A 19,670-nucleotide genomic window follows, 5' to 3' on the forward strand; every position below is an offset into this window, starting at 1 on the left:
ACTCAGCTTTGAGCACTGACAGTTGACGATGGCTGACTGGCCTGGGGGCCTCCATACTGAGAGTTGGGGGTGGCGTGAGGCAGACTTGGTGGGATGTAATCACTCCCTGTAATTTGGAGGAAATCCACTGAGCTGCTCACAGTCAAGATGAAAGCCCACCGCTTGTTACTTCTCTCCTCAGCCACAGAGCCCTGCTGCTTGCAAAAGTCTGACAAGAGAGGTTCAGAGAACCAATTCTGCCTGGTTGGTGTCCCCCAGGGGTTAGTCCTGAGACCATCTCAAATCAGCTACAGCCCTGGAGCCATGTTCTTTCCCCAAGGAGTGGCACTGCAGCCAGACAGTGAGACGGCCCATCCTGTGCTGTGTGGCCCAGGCGCAGCCAGCCAGCACACAACTCTCCTGAGATCCTCCTTAGAGGAACGAGAGCTCAGTGGAGCTTATGCTGTGGGCTCTTGCTTGTATCTGGGTGTCTGTCTTTCTTTCTGACACTCTCCCATGCCACCTTATCCTCTCCTGCTTCCCTTAAATATCTCAATCTGAGGCAAGGCGCAAGCTTTTAGAAGCTGTGCAAGCGCTGATCTTTTTGTTTGGCTGAATCAACTCAACAATACAAAAACTTATTTTTATGTGTATACGTTCAAAAGACAGAAGTATCCTGTCATGAACAAATATATACAATAACTAATAATTACACTTTTACTTTGTAAATGTGCTTTGTTTTATAAATGGCTGTCAATTTCACAAACAAATTTGACTCAAGTCATGTGCAGATTGCACAGTTTGATCACTCAGTGCTATTCTACCAAGTTGTCAAAGGGACACTGTAGTGGTTTTGCTTGATAGATGGTGAATGGTGCTTATACAAGGAGCCACTCCAGTGCGCCCATAAATATGCATCGTGACATTTGGAACAAAGCCGCTCGTCCTCTCTTTCCTGATGAGCTCTGCCTGCATACTATAACATATTGCCATACTGTCACACCTTGTGTTTCATAGCCAATCTCTCTGTTCATCAACTTGGCAGATAACCTCTAGATGCTGACAAATGATAGGGGGGATGGCATTAGGGCTCTATTGTATGCAAAAACAGGAGGTGCTTTTCTAACAGCAATGTTATGCAAGTAATTAATGATGCGTGTTTATTTATTCATGTATTTATTTTAATGGTGTGATGTATAGTGAATATTTTAAAAAGAATGTTACACTTGCAGACATAGTTTGAAAAAAAAATGTCTCCATTGATCTACAGCAGGTTAGAAGACCATAGTAAGGCAAGTGCAGAAGAATGCTCCCTGTTCTCACTGTTGCATTAAGAACATAGCTGGCCTGTTTCTCCAAACACCTCATTGCTTTAGAAAGGAATAAATATCCAAGACAGCCAGAAGCAGTTCCTTTCAAATCCCACACACACGCATCTCTCTCTCTCTCTCCCTCCTCCATGTCTCTCTCTCACTCTCTCTCTCTCTGTCATTTGACCAGCAGTGCTTCCTGCCACCGAGGACCTGTGACTCAACAGCCAGAATACAGCAATGTTCTTTTGCCCACCCTCTTGAATATTCATAGAAATATGAAGACTGAAGCTCAGACCCATCCATCATGTATCCTTTCTACGTTTATTTATTTGTATGTGTGTGTGTTTTACAAGTAGCTATATCTAAACGGGTGCTGTGGTAGAGAGGGTGTGTGTGTGTGTGTGGAGGGGAGGGGGCCTGTTTTACACTAATTTCTTTATCCCTTTCACAGGAGTGCCATGTTACAAGAGAATTCCTGAGGCGAGCCAATGGCCCGATAAATCTGCCGGAGCCTCTCTCTCAATTTGTCTCTGTGGAATGTCAGCTGGCAAGTGCCCAGACACTGAGAACCTCTTTTCACAATGCGCCAATCTAACAGACGAGATCCCATGTTGGAGCTACAGTACAAGGACTGGCGTGGATAAATTGCCACGTGCCTTATCTATGTCTCTTTATGTCTGACTGTCTGAGTCTTGCTCTTCGCGAGGCCTCCGAAGGCCACTTCCTCTCAGACCTGACAGTGAACCTAGTCGGCTGAGCGGGCTGACATTGACAAAATGCAGGTGTCGCCAAAGAGGAACCTGTGATGTGACACAGATGCCGTGTCAAACCGTCTTACTCCATATGACCTGCAGTGTGAACAGAAATTGCTCTGTTTGGTGTCGTTCATCACTGTGTGGCTCAGTCTCCCACATAGCTCGGTCCAGGTGGCGGAATGGCAGAGTGGGAGAACAGACTATGTTTGTGTGAAGATGCAACAACTATCTCTCTCTTTTTCTTTCTCTCTCATTCCCTCCCTCCCTCCCCGCTCCCTCCCTCCCCGCTCCCTCTCCCTGCTTAAATAGACTGCTGTAGCACTCTTTGTACTCTATTCTATTTAAAGGTTGTAGGTTAGCAAACAACAAGATGCCTTCCCACCTGTACCCCTAAATGAGTCATGAATTTGTCGATTTATTTATGTAGTTTGCTGGAAATATGAATTTAGATATACAAATGTAGTTCTTTTATCAGTAAAGCTTTATCAAAATGTTGATATTTATTAATGATGCTGTATACAACAACAGGACAGTATGGAAAGATTTATTGTGGTATAATTTTTGCCATATGTGCAGATAATATTATCCTTGTCTGCATTACAGTGCTGCCAAATCAAATCATTGTAGTGTGGGCAGGTAAAAAGATCTTTATTTTGTAAGGCAGATAGTATTAAATGATACAAGACAAAATAAAAAAAAGCCCTATGAATAACCACTCTATCCTCCCCAGCTCTGAAATTTCAACACAGCCAACCACACAAGCGTATTTAAGGGGGTTCATGTTACTGCATGACAGTTGGCATGACTGTAAAAAAAAGGCATGTGCCAAGTGGAGCTGCCAATGCTCAGCATGGCTGGTTTTAATATTTTAATGTGTTTCATTACAACGTTATGGGCCAGATAGCCTTTCTGACGTCCAGACAATTGTCTGCAAATGAACAAGATTACATGACAAGCCCTGAATGACAGAGCTACCCGCTGTTGCCTACCCCAGCCACTTATCTGATGGTAGCCTAGCAACAGATCCCTGACCTGGCTCTGACCTCCACCCGATAAGGTCAACACCTGAAGGCTCTCTCATTGGAGGGCTGACTGAAAGAGAGGTGGAGCTTGGGGATGTGGGGAGACAAAGGACTCACAGAGCAAGGGCAGCCTCCTCTGCATATAGTCTCCTGCTCCCTGCTGACTAAAAAATGCTCGTACAAAAGCATGCCAGACCTCCTCACTGGGGTTCATTATACCTGTGCGTATGTCTGTGTGTTTTATCGGTGTGTATCAGTGTCAAGTCCACCTTGTAAGACTTATCGAAAAATGAAAATAATTGGTGGAACTGTATCCTCTCATAGCAAATTCAGGCAGTTAAAAGGTTCAGAAAATGATTCCTCCTCAACACAGCATCAGTGACAGAAAAAAAAACAGCAGCCGTAACTGATTATAATGAAAACTACAGTGGTGACAAACAGAAGAGACCCATTATGAAGAAGGTGCTGAATGTGAAATTAATCGAGCAGAGCAGCCCACCCTGATAGACATTCCCCTCTTCTCTATCGTTTGTGTGCGTGTACATACAAACCCCCGCTGGTTTAACAGCAGTGATATGGAAGTTAATCCAAATTCTGATAGTAGTAATATCCTAGTAGACCATGGCAATAAAATCAAGCTAAGACTGGTAACACATTACAGATATCTGAACATGTTTAGCACGCTCTATTACAAAATGAAGTGACATTAATCAGCGGAGGTCCTCTTACACATACATATTGGCATAAAACAAACATACAAAGCATACACTGACATGTGCACAAGACTAAAGTACAGTTCTGATGAGTACACATCTGAGGGCTGAAAAGAGCTTTTGATATTATTTTAAATGGTAAAAAAATATCATTGGCCTTTCAGTCGATAAATTCAGACATTGTAAAGTAAAAAGATAGTCAAGCAGCCAAGAGCAGAGAGAATGAAAAGCAGTTCATAATGCTTTTTGTAATTATTTTTGCTCAGCCAGCTTCAGGAATAAAAAAGTGATTTAAAGGCAGGTGGCAGCTAGTGTTACCGTCCTCGTGCTTTGTGACTTACTTCAATTCAATATGCTTAAAATGATAAAAGAGGACATAGCTTTAGAGCTGTGCTTGTAAAGGGGTGTGTCCCCGATCAGCTTGATGCTTCCTTTATGTTTTTAGTGTATTTTCTATACAGCTTTCTGTCCAGCCTGTCAGGTTTGCCACTAAAATAACTTGTCTCAAAGTTGAGTCAAAAGACCTTTGCTTTCCTCTAGGGCCTTTTGCAAGACCTCTGCCCCAGTTCACCCAGGGCAACCTAGGCTCCTCCTCTGTGTGTGTGTGTGTGTGTGTGTGTGTGTGTGTGTGTTTGCACTGTCTCCTTACTGCTGGGAAACCATTGAAGGTCAAAGGGCAGGAAGTTGGCCACCTGCCTCTGCCACACTAGTAAAAGTAGTTGAGCAGAGAGAGGAAGCAGTGGCAGCAGACATGACAGAGAGAAAGTAGAAGTAAATATAGTGAGTGTGTGTGTGTGTACGGCGTGTGTGTGTGTTGTTTTGTTTTGTCCAACAGTTGAATTTACAACAAGGTCAGATGAGTGTGGCAAAAAATGCTTAAATAAGCAAATACTATTGTCATTTAAGTCACATCCCCTAAAATCTGTAGCACCTTCAGAAGTTCACTGAAGATTTTATTGGCCTTCATCATGTTTATCTGATCTGCAGACTTTATGTTTGATCAAGGGAAACAACCGCTATAGGCTTTCATGCTCTCTGAGACCACGGCTAAAAAACCTGGTACAGGGATCTCTCCATTGGTATTTGCTAGAGGCGACAACCCTGCTCGCACCCAGCATAAATGTGCCAACCGAGGACGAGAGCATAGAAGGCCAGAGGGCAAAAAGGGAGTGAACCACCTGCTTCTGTCACACTGTCAGGATGAAGGCGGATGAGTGCAAATAGGGTGAAGTGTGTGTGTGTGTGTGTATGTGTATAGGGCTGGGTTGTGGATATTGCGTAGGAGGGGGACAGGTGGCACGCCGGACAGCGCTGGCACAAGCCACCCCAGGATTTATCACTCAGCGACAGTCACGGCTAGGCAGGGGACAGATGTTTCTGTTTACCCCAGGGCAACATCTGACTGGCCGAGCCTAACGTTAGCCGAAGCAGCCTAGCCTGCACAGGACAAGGCCTGAGAGGACTGAACAGAAGGAGAAAACGGAGACAGAGAAAAGGCTGGAGGATGTTCAGTTTGCCCCCAAGGCACAAAAGTAAGTTAGCTCATTTCTCTCCACTCTGTTCCATCCTCCACTGAAGCACCTGAAACTCACATTTAGCCCCCCCACTAAACAGTTGTGCCATTATAGGGAACATTTTAATAAGTAGTAATAATGCCAACTGACAATATGAGCTGTTATCAAAGCAGCGAAGCAGTTATTGAGAAGTGAAACAATTCTAATTGACCTTGAATATACAATATGTATATAACAAAGCACACACAAATATAAAGCCCTCATTGAATGAGGCGTATTCAAGATAGGTGCTTCTACACTATGTTAAGGCAAATAGTGATTGATAAGTTTATAATAATTTTAGAATCCAGTACTAACGTCATGAGTATACCGATCTCCTTCTGTGTCTAGTGTCCTGGGTCTTCATCATCATCACTATCATCTTGATGACCACTGAGCTCATTCTTCATCTTGCTGAAGAAGTACTAGTCTCAGAATAGTGCTGGTCACTCAAAACAGAAACACAACGAGTTACTAAAGTGCAGAACTTATAACTTATTCCCTTCTACTTCAGTCCACAGGCTTATCAATTACCATGCTATATGTGTTCCAGAAGGGAAATCAGAGAGCACTCACTGCCAGTATAGCTGGTGCACTCATCCCTGGAGCAATGAGTAACGACCTTTAGGTTCAACCCTGAGTGAGGTCGTGTCATTGTTGCCATGGCTACTATCAGCAGACTGCTCTGTTGCTAGCATTACCTCAGCTGCCTGGCATTGTCAGGGTCAGAGAACAGGCTGTGACCTCCCCCATAGTGACTGAACTCAATAGGGAACAAAAACACCATCAAGACAAACACCAGTGTCCTACAGTGGCTTCTACAGTATATGTTGAGTGGAAGCCATGATGGAGAGAGAAAAAGTTTCTGGAATAAATTCGCCTGGTAAATTAAGTTTGATATTACATGGAGTTTGCTGTAATTCATATTATTCATATATTAATTGTCACTGATGTAGTGCAATAAGCTGAAGGGTGGACATGCAGTGCAGGATTTAGCACTGATTAAGCCATCCAGCATGCAACAGCTTGCAGGACAACTTTACATGCACAGGGCCTGTTAATTGCATATGTGTAAGCATTTCTCCAACAAATACAAGGGCACAAATGTCATCAAAAAGTGCCAAACAGAGCTGCCACATTACACAAAATACACAAAACACTCATACGCATAGTCATGGAAGCTATTTGCGGTAGTCATAAAGTCATCCTTCCATAACTAGTTTCATATCTTTATACATAAACAGAATTCCTAAAAAGATGCCTTTCATGGGTTAAAAACTTATATTTGTGCTGTACAGATTAGTTATTAGTCAGTTACAGGTGCAGGTGAGAAGCACAACAGATATTGAAACAAGTCTATTAAAATTGTATTGTAAGTCATTGTAATTTTCTGTATCACAACCTAACATTATCCTCTCCACAACTGAAAAACCTAATGGGGTGTCTTAATCACTTCATGCAGGAGATGCAATAATAAATCGCTCTTTGCTATTTGTGGAACATGTTTGTCCACTCTCCTCCTGATAGGCCCCATTTAATCATGTTGTTCTGTTTCCTAATTAGCAGAAATGCAAAGTGTCTTTGTCACCTGTGGACAGCCAAGAGGGCTAATTTGGGCTTTTCGCTAATTGCCACGGTAACGAGCCTCCTGCGCCTCCGCTGGGGGTGGGTGGAAGGCATGGCAGGAGGAGGACTGGAGGATGGAAGGATGGAGGGATGAAGACACAGCTCTCCTCACACACGGCCGAGGTGTGAAAGAACGCGGCAGGCCAACAGAACGCAGCCTGGAGGAGTCCAACAGCAGGGAGTGGGGGACAGCCTGCGCTGTGAAAAAGCCCCAACACCCAGCTGAGAGGGAGGGAGGACTCAGCTCTGGCCAGTTTTGGTCTCTCAACTTTGATGAGGAGATGACTACATTGGGTTGGATAATTGTTGGACATTTTTCTGACAGTGACACCTGTTATTTTCCCCCACCTGATTTAATACAGATTCCCACACAATCTAACTGTTCTTATTATAGACTAATTCTAGGAATAACTCAGCAGGCCATTTTTAAATTAACAGTCTGACATGCAGAAAACCTGTGTGTGAGAAATGGGGGAGCAGGGAGAGGTAGGAGAAGTAATTAATATTATGAACGAAGCCTAGTTTGATTTTAGTTAAGGCAACTTTTATATAGTTTGTAAATCATGGTTAAACAATACCCTATAGTGCCAAATATATCTCTCTCTATGTGTGTGAGATTGAAAGAGAGAAATAATCCAAAATATAAAATACCCTCTTGTTGTTACATTGTTTATGCAAGTGTATTAAACAACGTTATGTATATAGCAACATGGATATAATATATATATAGCTTTATATATATATATATATATGCTACATCCTGTGTAAACTTGGTCCCCCAGCCTAATAACAAATATTTCTAGCATTTTAATCTCACTATTCTGCAAGAAGGATAGTTTGTTCCTAATAAACATTTAAATTTGGTCGTAGTGACAAATTGTGTAACATGTCACTGCTTTGTGTTTCACATCGGTCAAAGCTGAGATGCACGTTTGCATCATTCGCATAAATTATTATGGTTTTTCTGAGTATGATTTCTGAATAAAATCGCCGCCGTCTCTGCTTAATGTAATTCGACTCCATCAATATGGTGTCTCTGCTGAATTATGTCTCTTTCAAATATATTTTCTTTTCAGCAATACACCCTGAAAGCTTGGGGGCACCTTGTCCGTACGCCGCTCTCGGGGGCGAGCTCCTCAAATGTGTGCGTGCGCGCATAATCGTGTGTGTGTGTGTGTGTGTGTGAGTATGTGTGTGTGTGAGTGAGAGAGAGAGAGAGAGAGAGAGAGAGAGAGGGCGCGTGTGAACGTGTGTGAAGGAGTGAGTGTGAGTGTGTGTGTGTGTGTGTGCGTGCGTACGTACGTACGCGCGTGTGTCTGCTCTGCTGTTGCTGCCCTTTGATCCCTGCATTAGTGTTAGTTAGGGGCTCGGAGACACACTTGCACCGAGAGCAGCCATAGTCAAGACACGGCAACAACAACAGCGGCACCTCCTCCGCCTGTGTTCCCATTCCCCAACAATACACTTTAAACCGAGCAAAGCCAGGTGCACGACCAAGTCCCTGCCATCACTGGCGCCTCCAGTCTCAATGGGAAAAACCTTTTTTCTTCTTATCCCTAAACAAGGACGAGAATGTGATTAAAAACGGGGGAAAATGCCAAGGAGGAAGCAGGAGCAACCCAAGCGCCTGCCTTCACGTAAGTCGTTGACTCGATTTGTGCAATTTTAAGGGCTCTCCGTGTGTTTTGCGCAGTAGTTTAGGGTTAAAGAGGTGAAACAGACAAAAGACTCGGCGTAGGTTATTTCTCTTTTTTTAGGTCCGAGCGAGGCAGCCATGTTGTTGGCGATGGGTAACGTTAGCTTAGGCAGTCAGTAGATAAATGATACGTGGCTTTAATAAGAGTATAATCGATAAAGGTCCAGTTCCGCTAAAGGTTGCGGTCAGTTGGCGTATGTGTCGGTTGTGTATGAGGTATTACGGCCGAGCGTTTTCGGTAATGTGTTCGCCTCTGCTTGGTCGCTTTTCGGGTAGAAAGGGGAGGATCTGGGAGTCTGGCCGCAATAAAATGAAGGGTCAGTCGGATCAGACAAGCCAGACTCTGGCTACCCGTTCCCTACTGTTCCTAGTTAGCAGTACTGCTATCTAGCAATGCTCGGTAAACTTCATTTCCTCGGCGATAAAGGTCTAACTTTCGCCTCATAGTTTTGCTGCTCCAAATCGCGGAACCGAATTCGTTCGCGCTTGTTTGTCGTCGACTTTTAAAAGTGAGGAGAGATTTTTTTTTCTTTCCCCAAGCCAGTGTATTTTTTTCTACCCCTCCCAGTCTGCATGCAGGCTGTGTCAGAGCCATGGTCGGTCACCTGAAGTTCAGGGTTTTTCCCCCTTCCCTTTGCAGCCATTCATTGCAGACAGACTACGATCAATAACGCGGTTAGAAAAAGGAAACGACAGTTCTGCTCCACTACGCTGCTTAAAATAACGCCGTGTTGCAGCAGAAAGCTATTATAATCCCAGGGTAGTTGATTTTCGTAGGAGGCTGGTTTACTTTCGAACATTTGACCCTCCGTATCTTGGATGTTCGTATTGTGCCTTTATCAGTCCAGATAATGGAAAAGCTGCAGTAACACGCTCCTGCCACTAGAGGATTGCTTTAGATGTTAGTGGGCACTGACAATGATGATCACAGAAATCATCCAAGAGTGACATTTTTTTTAAATAATTTCTGCTGAACACATGCACAAGCAGGCAGCCCAGTTAGTCATATTAGCATGCAAATGCAATGAATAATTGAGTGATTCACGTTTAAGTCAACATTGGCTTGATGGATTTTATCTTATGACTCTCTGTCTTCTTCATTTCTTAAATGTCACATGGTGCCAGCTGTTCAGCAAAACCACAGTTTTTACTGTTAATAGCCTCTGATCTGCTGCTCAGGTGTTTGACCTAGGGTTGAACTTGCGAAATTGCAGCGGTTGGCTGGGAGGCATAGAGGTGGAGACTAGGTGACAGTGGGTGCAGTGACTGTGCCTGTGTGTGTGTGACTGACAGACATTGAGTCTTCACTGATGTGCTGCATAAGGAGTGTGTAATTCACATGGATGGCCTGCACAGAGTAGGGTCAGGGTATATAAATGAAAATAACCTGCTTTTTCTGTCACTATACATGGAGTTTTTTTTTGAGCAGGACTTTTCCACAGAATATGTTTTTTTTCACAATTTAATTATTATTATCTTTATTATGTATTGAATATATTTGTGAGATGCTCCTTCACAATTCTAATACCCCAAATTTGAGCATCAGCCAGAATAGAGTGCATGTCATATACCAGTGCATTTAAAACAAAATATATCTATTTTACTAGCTGTATATTTTTAAGTATGGGTGTCATATGATTGCTGTCATTGCTGTATGTTTAAAAACCAACAGAATGAATCATTACTAATAAATGACACAAAAATAAACATAGACAGGGGAACACACATTTTAAAAACTGTATTAGTGCAGTCACAATTGAATAAGATAAAACATAATAAAGAGATATACATTTTTTTTGTTGTTGTTAAACACTGCAGTGTTCAACAGTTTTTCCACTCTTTTGCCTCAATGAGCTTGTTGTGCTGTTTTCTCATGATGCATCCTTGGATGTCTTAAATATGGTGTTGAAATCGGCAACACTTTCAAAATACAGGCTAAAATTACTGTTTGGATGGTTCAGTGTGAAATGTGCAAAACTCTAAACAGAAATTCTTCTTTATTGCTTTACAACTGTAATGCGCAACAAGTTGCGCTGTGCTTCCCTGGCAACTACTACGTTAGAGTTGGCAAGAAGAATCGTTAGTACCAGCTATTGTAGTAAAAATGTCTGCAATTCTGCAGCTATTACAGTGGCAAAAATGGGGTATTGGAATGGTGAGTGGTTTATTTGTTGTTACTGATAGGCAGCATCTGAGGCCTTTGTTATACTGGTATAACTATTTAAAAGTTCACCAGTTACCATTTTCCCCTCAATAAGAAAATCTGTGCAGTTTTTGGTCGACTGGAGTGACTCACTGTGTGGGATTTTATGACATGTCACATTGTTAACAGGGACACGTGTGTGTGTTTGCGTGTATGGTTTTAGAATAATTTGTGGTATGAGTCAGTATGTCTCAAAATTTAGCAAAGTTGTGTAAGTTTTATGGAGACCAGAAACATATTTTGTGGCTCCTAGTTGTCCTTATAGTTATACCCATGAAATATCCCAACAGATCTAAAACACCTAGAAAAGTTTAAGGGCAGACAGGTAATTTGAAATGTAAAGGAAGCATTTGAATAATCAGTTGTGGAGAACTCCGCTACATGAGTGTGGAGGAGTTTCCTGATTTTGGACTAGTGGTGTTTCAGAAGTTCACAGTTTAGTGATGAAAGCTGCATTTGGCACAGCGTCATTTATATGTTGTCTGGATCAGTCAAATATGAAGTTCAATGTTTTCTGTCTTTTGGGCATAAAAACAAAAGTAAACCCTTGTCAACCTTTCAATTAAGCTGCTTCGTAATTGGTCTGCAATAAAAATACTCCTCGTCACCCACGCATCCGAAAGCATGTTCTCCTGTGTAGGTGCTGTGCTGGAGCGCTGCTGCGCCTGTGTTCCTGGGCTTAAATGAAAGCCTTTTTCCGATTTAGGAGCTGTTTCCCTCCTCAGTCAACAAACTGTCACTGAAAAGTATGAATTTGTCGGAAGCTTTTTGCGCTTTGTTTTGGATCTTCCCACTCTAGAATGGAAGTGTCACCTCATGCCATTCGCTGTCAGTCTGTGTGTTTTCACTATTCAGCCAACAACACCCTGGTGGTGTGCCAGCCAACAAACACAATATCGAGCTTCAAATCTCTTCATCTGTGGTGAAAAAGGGCAAGCTAATACACTGGCTTTAATGCTGGAGGTGCTTTATCTTAGTGCAGACCCAGATATATGGGCTGTGCAGACCAGCGTGCACTGTCCTATTGTCTGTGGCACAGCTTGTAGGAAGAGACTGTTCTTTAAATGTGTGTGCATGGCACGCACATGTGAAAGTGAACACACAAACCTCTTTGTGTATGTGTGTGGGTACATAAGCTGGCTATGGAGGTCACAGTACAGTATGGCGCCTTCACTCTGACAAGTAAACATGACCTTTGGTGCCACAATGAGAACTGCCATTCTTTATGACCTTGTAGTGTGTTGTTGTTTGTGAATTTTCCTGCCTTATTGCTCACTCTTAAAAGTAAGGTTTGGTTAAAATGCGTGCAGCTTATAATATTTAATCTGTGTGATTTCCCAAATGACAGCATGACTAGTCAGAATAGCCCAATTTCAAAAATCTCCTCCCCTGACATTGTTCGACAGCATCCTGCTCATCTTTGTCAGGCAATAGCTGACTGACTGGGTGGCTCTCTACCTTACTGTAATGGCAGGTCACTGGCTACCTTCCACTTGCTATGATTATAATGACCTTGGTAGGGCTGGGGCTTGAAAACATTGGATTAAGGGGAAAGGAAAATGAGGGGAGGTTTCCATTTCCCTCTTGGCATAAAAATTGTAGGGAATTTCTGCCAAGAAACCCCCACCTCATCATCACAGCCATGTCCCCCACCTCAAGTTGATGGGGCTCGGGTGCACGAACGGTGTCGTGTGAGAAGAGCTCAAGCGAATAATGATACACAGCCTTTAACTTAACATGAATTATAGTGCAAAGGAAAAAGGTGTTTGACACCTCCCTAACAGTATACTCTTAAAAGGCATGGAAGCTGCTTTTAGAGAACATTCATATTCAGTGGTCAAACTACAATCTGCCTTTGGTTTTTTTACTTGATAGTAACAGAAAACACTGAGACTGATGTGAATAAACAGTTAGTTGTGCAGGTTTAATGGGCCTGGTTTCAAAGAAGTAGCTATGCCTCAGGGCTCAGATCAATATTTATACACAAATGTTAACCTTATTTGCTACTTCAGACAACTGGCTACGCTCACAGACAGCAGGGTTTTATACAGCTTAAAAATAAATGATTCTTCAGAATCCAAACTGTATGTGGGTCTGTGTGTTTCACAAAAATAATGGGAAATAAGAATTTTACTCAAAACAAAAAATGGTGTTGGATTGATCATTTGAATTGGCATGGATATTTCTTACACACAACATATTCAAGTGTCTTCACAGAACAAGGCTAATGCCTAAAGTTGTTAATTGACTGAAACTTGGTGCAGATCACTGTATGCTGGCAAGTTTGGAGTGTAATGTCAACTTTTATTTGGCTTTTGGGTGAGTTTCTCAATAGACCTCCCACATCTATTGCCACTTGTACTGAAATGTACACCAGTATGGACTAGGGCTGTGCGATTTGACGATAAATGATCGTGAAGGATTTGAACGTATCGGCGATCTACCAGAACGGACAGATCGTTTTATCGTCCAAAGAGCACGTTCTATTAATTGCAGTTCTATGTTCGCGCAGACGCATGAGTTTTTTTCACTCGGCCAACTCTCAGTACGCTTAATGTGAACACGTCCAACCAATGACAGCCTCCCTGTTAGGAAGCTACGGCTGAAAACTAAAAAAGAACGGAGGAACTGGTCCCTAAAACGAACTCCACCTTTATGTTCGGTACTGTTTCTGCCGGCAGCAGCAGCGCGTCTTCTAAGCCTGTGTCTGTGTGTGTTTGCACGCGACGTGTGTCGCAGTGGAAGGGCCGCGTGTAAACGAATGTATTATAATGCTACGAGCACGTACGCGCCCACCTCTCTGAACAATACCAGCTCGTTATATTCAGGTTCGCTGCTGTTGTGCCGTCAGCAGCTCTTCTACGTGTGTGTGTGTGCGTGTGTACATCAGATGCAGACAGAGGCAACAGCTAATGACGTCACCAAAACAATAACGCAGGCATTTGATGAAGAGGCTCCATATGAGGACTCTAGTAAACGGTGGACAGAGGTGACAGCAGCAGCTCCGTTTGTCCTTAGATATGATTCCCATTAAAGTTTGATCATTTGTTCTAAATCACATTGAACTTCAGGAGTTACTTAAGTCACAATACTGTATTTACTGTTTAACTTTAGGAGGCACACTTTAGTCTGTTTAAATGACTGTTGAATAATACTTTACAGAACTTAGTTAGAACTTAGTCTTCTTTTTAACCTATTTGAATTTTGTTCTGTAAATTATTTAAATTTTCATGTTTATTGAAAACTAATACTGAGTGCACATTATCAGAGTTGTTGTTTGCCTTTAAAATCTACTGACAGTTTTTGAGAAGTGACTACCTTAAGGCTACCTGACGTCATTTACACAGAAACATGCAAATTAGTGTCAATGTAAAAACAAATCGTGATAAAATCGAGATCGTGATTTTATCATTAAAAATATAAAATTTTTGCCATATCGCCCACCCCTAGTATGGACTATACAATCCTCTTTAATGAACACGACAGTATACTTCAATTATGTATTATTCCATACATGCTTCTATATCAGCTGTGACTGGGCTCACAAACCCCTGATTGTTTCCACTAATCACAGATTCAGTAAAATGAAAATTTAGTAGACAACACATTTGAAGACACCCAACTGTGTAAATTGATGGTGATAATGTATGTATGTGATGTGTGAACTGAATTCTGTAAATACAGTCTGTGACTTGGGAGAAGCGTACAGCTTATGGCTGTTATTTAAACTTCTGCCTATTAGTTAATGTTTAACAGCCTATCAAAACGTAACTTGTAGTGACACAAAGAGCATTACTACTATCAATACTAAGTCAATCTTTGCTTGATTGTCTGTTTAATGGATGGACAGAAATGTGTGGAGATGGACGGATAGATGTGCACCGACAAATAGCAGGAAAAGGATCAGTGTACCTCCTCCCAGCAGGGAAAGCCTCTTCAGATTATTTTTTTAATGTCAGTTTGTTTAAGCATTAGTGTCACACATAATACAGGGGTGAGGCTGATGTAAAGATATGTGGCGTAATAATGTAATAATAATGCATTACATTAATGGAAAAAAAAGCCAAACATATTGACATTGGCTGAAGCATTAGCTATTAGCTGAACTTTAGGGATCACAGACATGACTGTATATCAGGACAACATTTTAAATAAATGGCCAGAGCTGGCCAGCTCTTTGGAACCACTGTGGTTTCATAGTTTTGTTATAGCATCTCAGGAAAACAAGTAGTGAGTCAGACTGAACCTGCGCAGACTAACATGTGGTTATAGCAGATGACTGTCATAATCAGGTGTTCATCTTTTTTAAGTGCATCTTCGTCAGTAGCTTCTCACATCTCCATCTGGCTCCATCGCCATTCAGTGCTGCTTTCTGCTGTTGTGTGATGGAATTGCCCATCACATGTAGCTAACCTTATTTGCCAGGGCTGTGACTTTGACCATGACACAGAAAAAATAGACGGCTATTAAGAAGGAAGAAGTCAATCAACAAACTTTTTATTTATTTTTCAGGCATTTGAAAAACCTACCATATGAGCCTATGTTTATGTGGCGGAGGCTGGGGTATAGAAAATCCACAGCAATACCAAATGTCAAAGTAGCGTGTCAAACCTAAATCACACTAAGTATGAGACTAAAGATGTTCTTATCTGCCTATAATAAACAATCATGATTCCATGGAATTGTAATTGAGCTAAACCCTTAAGTTTGTATGAAAATTTGTAATACTAACACCTGTTCAAAGTATATTTTGTGTAAATAAGAGGCTAGCTATAACTGTATTTCTACCAGAGGTTTTGTCAGTGCCAGTAGCAGAAACAAGCTGCATTCTCCAGTGATGGTAAAGAAACCTAACACAACCTGTGATGTATTTGTTGGCAACTTTCAATGTAAAATCTTGTAATCTACATCAAAATTGAATTCACCTAACATGAAAAGAAAAGTCTGAACTGAAGTAGTTAATTTGGAAATGCATTTATTTCCTTGAGATGTCTGTTATCTAACAATTTCAAAGTGTCTTCTAAGCAGAGAATCCTCTGCATCATAAAATCAGTAGACAGCCTAATTCCATCAGTACAGTACCTGCCTGTCGCAATCAGAACCCCCTCTGTGTGGAATGGAAGGGCCTCAGCCTTGGTAACGATTTTTCCCGTGTTGACAAGTCACAACATGGAGATCTACAGCTCGGAGAGCAGCCCTTTGGCTACGCAGAGCCCTGCTTGCACTGAGTAATAGCAATCTCACAGGAGTAGCAGGCTTTCAGCTGGCAGCAGTTCATACGGAACAGCTCGCCGGTGCAGCTGGGAAAGACAGAGCAGAGTGGAGAGGGAGAGAGGAGCTGGTGGTGGTAGCAGTGGAGATGGAGTGAGGGAGGAAGTGGAGAGGAAGAGCTGTTAAGAGCTTTGGGCGGTTTCTCTGTTGTTGTACCACACAAGTGCATCCAGGCCCTGCAGGACAAGCCTTTAACAGGCATGAGGGATGGAGAGCATGAGAGGAGAGGAGGAGGCGGTAGCAGTGGAGGAGGTGGTGGTCTGGGGAGCTGAAGCCGGCCAGTCGTGCCAGACGTTTGCTCTAAACAGGGATGTGATTTATTGTTTGACTCTGTCTCACGTTTCACTCCTGGAAAGACACTAAAATTTGATTGTTGGGAGATAAAGAACTTCCTCAATCGTCTTTAAAAGAAAGAACATTCCCTGTGGGCTGTTAATAAATTTCAAGCGTGTAGTATCATTAACCAGTGCATGGATTTTGGGGTGATTTTGGCACGGAGTGGCATCTCATTCTCATGGTTATGGATTTTGTTTTGGATATTCCTTTTTTCCTTGTCGCCAGAAACGTAGAATACTACACATTAACTGTTCATAAAGCGGCTATTTCAAACATGGTGATATGATATGTATAGTTGCAAGGGGGTGGGCCAGTATGTTGATCTTTGTCGCCCTCACTGAATACACTCCATGCGGTGCAGTGCTATGAGATGACCTCACTTCCTGCGTGGGTAGTAGAGGGCAGGAGGCCTCTCTCACACACACATTCTCACTCTGAAGCACAGTCTGGCTCCAGTTAGCCTTTAGTGCACCAGCAAGGCTAACCCCTCTCTCCTCTTGGTGTGGAAGTGTTTCCACTTTGCACGTTTGGGCAATCAGGAGCCAGACGCAGGCTAATACTTTCAACTAGCCAGGCTAACAGCTGTGTGACTGCAGCTTTTTGGGGCATAGGATCAGTTTTATTGGGAGATTTAAAGTACAGAGAAGGAGAGAGCAGAGCTGTTATAGACATAGGATAGTCGGACCATAAGACAGTGACAGCTCTCAAGGGAAACAATATATCACCTCTAAAAGGAGAGTGGAAGTGTTTGGCTGCGGGACAGAAATCCAGAGAAGTGAAAATCATTGATGTGATGTCATCTCTGAGAAAGCCATTGTCAGTGCAGTGTGGGGTTATTTATGATGCAGGTGAGCAACTTGACTAATTCAGTGTCAAGTTGCACGTTGTAGTTGTCACATCTCCTTGTGCATTAAAACAATTATGTGACTGGTGTTATCCTGTCATTGTTTACCAAGGGCATTTGATGACTCGTTTTTGCCCTTGCAAAGCTAATAAGATTAGCTAATGACTGAATATTTTTGAGTGGGGAGCCCTGAGACTTATAGTACCTGCAAGAACACAATCATAAGTAAAAACAAATGAAGCTGAAGAGTGATGCAATGAGTGGATGGATGTTGGAAGCCACTGAATGATGGAAAGATGGTTTGGCTTGTAATTGCCCGTATGTTCCCACACCACACGAGTGTTTTGAATGGGGGCCATGTTGGTTCAGATTGCCATGTCATTAATCCCTCGTACTCTACAGGGGAGTGGTCAGCGGCAGATGTATTTGCACTTCCTCCAGAAGGTTTTCTAGATTAGCACAAATCCTCCCAGAAAAAACGTTTAAAAACCTCATTTGGCACGCACAGCCAGACTTTGTGCTCATAGCTGGCCAAAGACAGCCATCCCTCCCTCTACATCTCATTCCCTCTGTCTGACCCCCCCCCCCTTTTTTTTTTATTCCCCATGTTGTGTGGTTCTAACAGCTTAGCCCCATGTCGATTTGGACCAGGGCAGTGTAATTGTTTGGAAACTGGGTTCTGTCATTTGCATGTAGCAAGCAGCCACTTTTCGAGTTTCAGTGGTTTGACCTTGTTGTACCTGCCAGCCAGAAATGAGATCATCAGAGGAGTAGACGAGAAGCTGACATCTCTCCTCCACCTACCCGTGGCTTTAAGTGATGGTTGTCATAGCAATCATTATGCCACAGAACAGACTCAGTGGGTGAAGGATTGCTTTGAATGCGGCAGCCTCAGGTCACAACCTGGTTATGACAGAACAGATAGACCTATGAGGGTTGGTTGCAGTACACAGTCTGCACAAAGTAAACAGCTGCATACATAGCTCGTCAGGTCCATATAGATTTCAGGTTGAGATGTAATTATTCCGGCAAGGTCTCTGCACAGACTTTTTTTTTTGTTCCATGTAGAAAGTGAGGCAGGTATTGGTGTAACAGAGAGGGGAAGGGCAGCATGGGGCGAACAATGCCTCTCATTCCCATCAGCTGCCCTGGCCAGCATTTAACATGGAGATTGGAAACGGAATAAGCTCTCCCCCCATTCTCCCTGGACCTGCATGTAAATGAGGTTAGCGGTTAGCATTTCCTGCTGTGCCACAGCAATTCTTCTCCCTTTCTTGCTCTCTCCTTTTTCCTTTTTTTTAATAAAGGCCTGAAAGTGCTCCCCCTTTCCTGGTGTAGGGACCGGGACCAATCCTGATTAGTGTCCCTGTCCTAAGTGACAGGCTAAAATCCAAGCAGGCACTGCCTAGGGCGCCTCTGCCAAACAGCCGTCAAACCAATACCACTATGGAAAAAAAGGCAGCCCCCCCCTTCTTAAGATTCCCTCCCACTTTCGTCCTCGCTCCTCTGCTTATTCTCCCTGGCCGTCCTTTCTGAGTGTCTCTAATAGACGCTGCCTGCATTGCCCTAACACAGTGTCCTCTCACATACATACATGCACATATAAAATTACCTCTCGCTCTACCCCCACCTCCCAATGGACCTTGCTTTGTATCCCGGTGTGGATGGGCTGCTATAGAGCCAAATGTCCCTTCTGCCACTAGGGCGATTTACAAACAATACATAGACGCGGTACGCACTCCCACCTTCCACCCTCCTACTCTCTCTCTCACTTCTCTTCTACAGACACACAATCACCTCTGTGAGGAGCTTCGGTATGCCAGAAAGCTACACAGCAGGGTGATGGCCTGTTCATTTCACACTTGTTCTAAAAAATGTACCCGTTTTTTTTTTTTTTTTTTAGTTAGTGCGACATCCACGTCTTGAGTGAATTAGGTTGCTTTGTCAAATAGGAAAAAAATACAGCAGGATCTGACCAGGTTGTCAAGCTCCATTAAATAAGCAGTGTTTAAAAAACATGTGAAATCTGAGCTGCATTAATAAGAATTTATGTTTGGAAAAAAGTGTTTTTTTTTAATTAACCATATCATTTTGCCTCATGTTTTGTGACTCGAAAGCATGGCATGTAAAATTATATTAGGAAAATAAAACTGAAACAAAAGCCTACCTGCAAACCAATAAATGATGGTAAAACCATCAATGCAGCACAGCAAATTGATCTGGTTATTTCAGTCAGCATGTAAAACTCCAAGGTACACATCAAGCCATGGAACAAGGGTTTGTAAAAATTATCATGTGGAAAGTGTGTGCCATTGTGAGCATAAACATGTGAGCGGCACAATGTAAAAAACACTGGAGT

At 42.7% G+C, this 19,670-nt stretch overlaps 1 protein-coding gene across 1 annotated transcript in view; it reads left to right on the forward strand.

Annotated features, from left to right (window-relative positions):
- Window positions 1–8,236: 8,236 nt before the first annotated feature.
- Window positions 8,237–19,670, forward strand: part of znf827 (zinc finger protein 827) — a 59,852-nt gene continuing 48,418 nt past the window's right edge. Inside the window, exon 1 of the mRNA XM_028402672.1 lies at window positions 8,237–8,598. Within this exon, the coding sequence (XP_028258473.1) occupies window positions 8,556–8,598 (43 nt within the window). The 5' untranslated portion in view covers window positions 8,237–8,555. The remainder of the gene's footprint in view (window positions 8,599–19,670) is intronic.

This window comes from Parambassis ranga, chromosome 1 (assembly GCF_900634625.1).
Source record: "Parambassis ranga chromosome 1, fParRan2.1, whole genome shotgun sequence".
NCBI lineage: Eukaryota > Metazoa > Chordata > Actinopteri > Ambassidae > Parambassis > Parambassis ranga.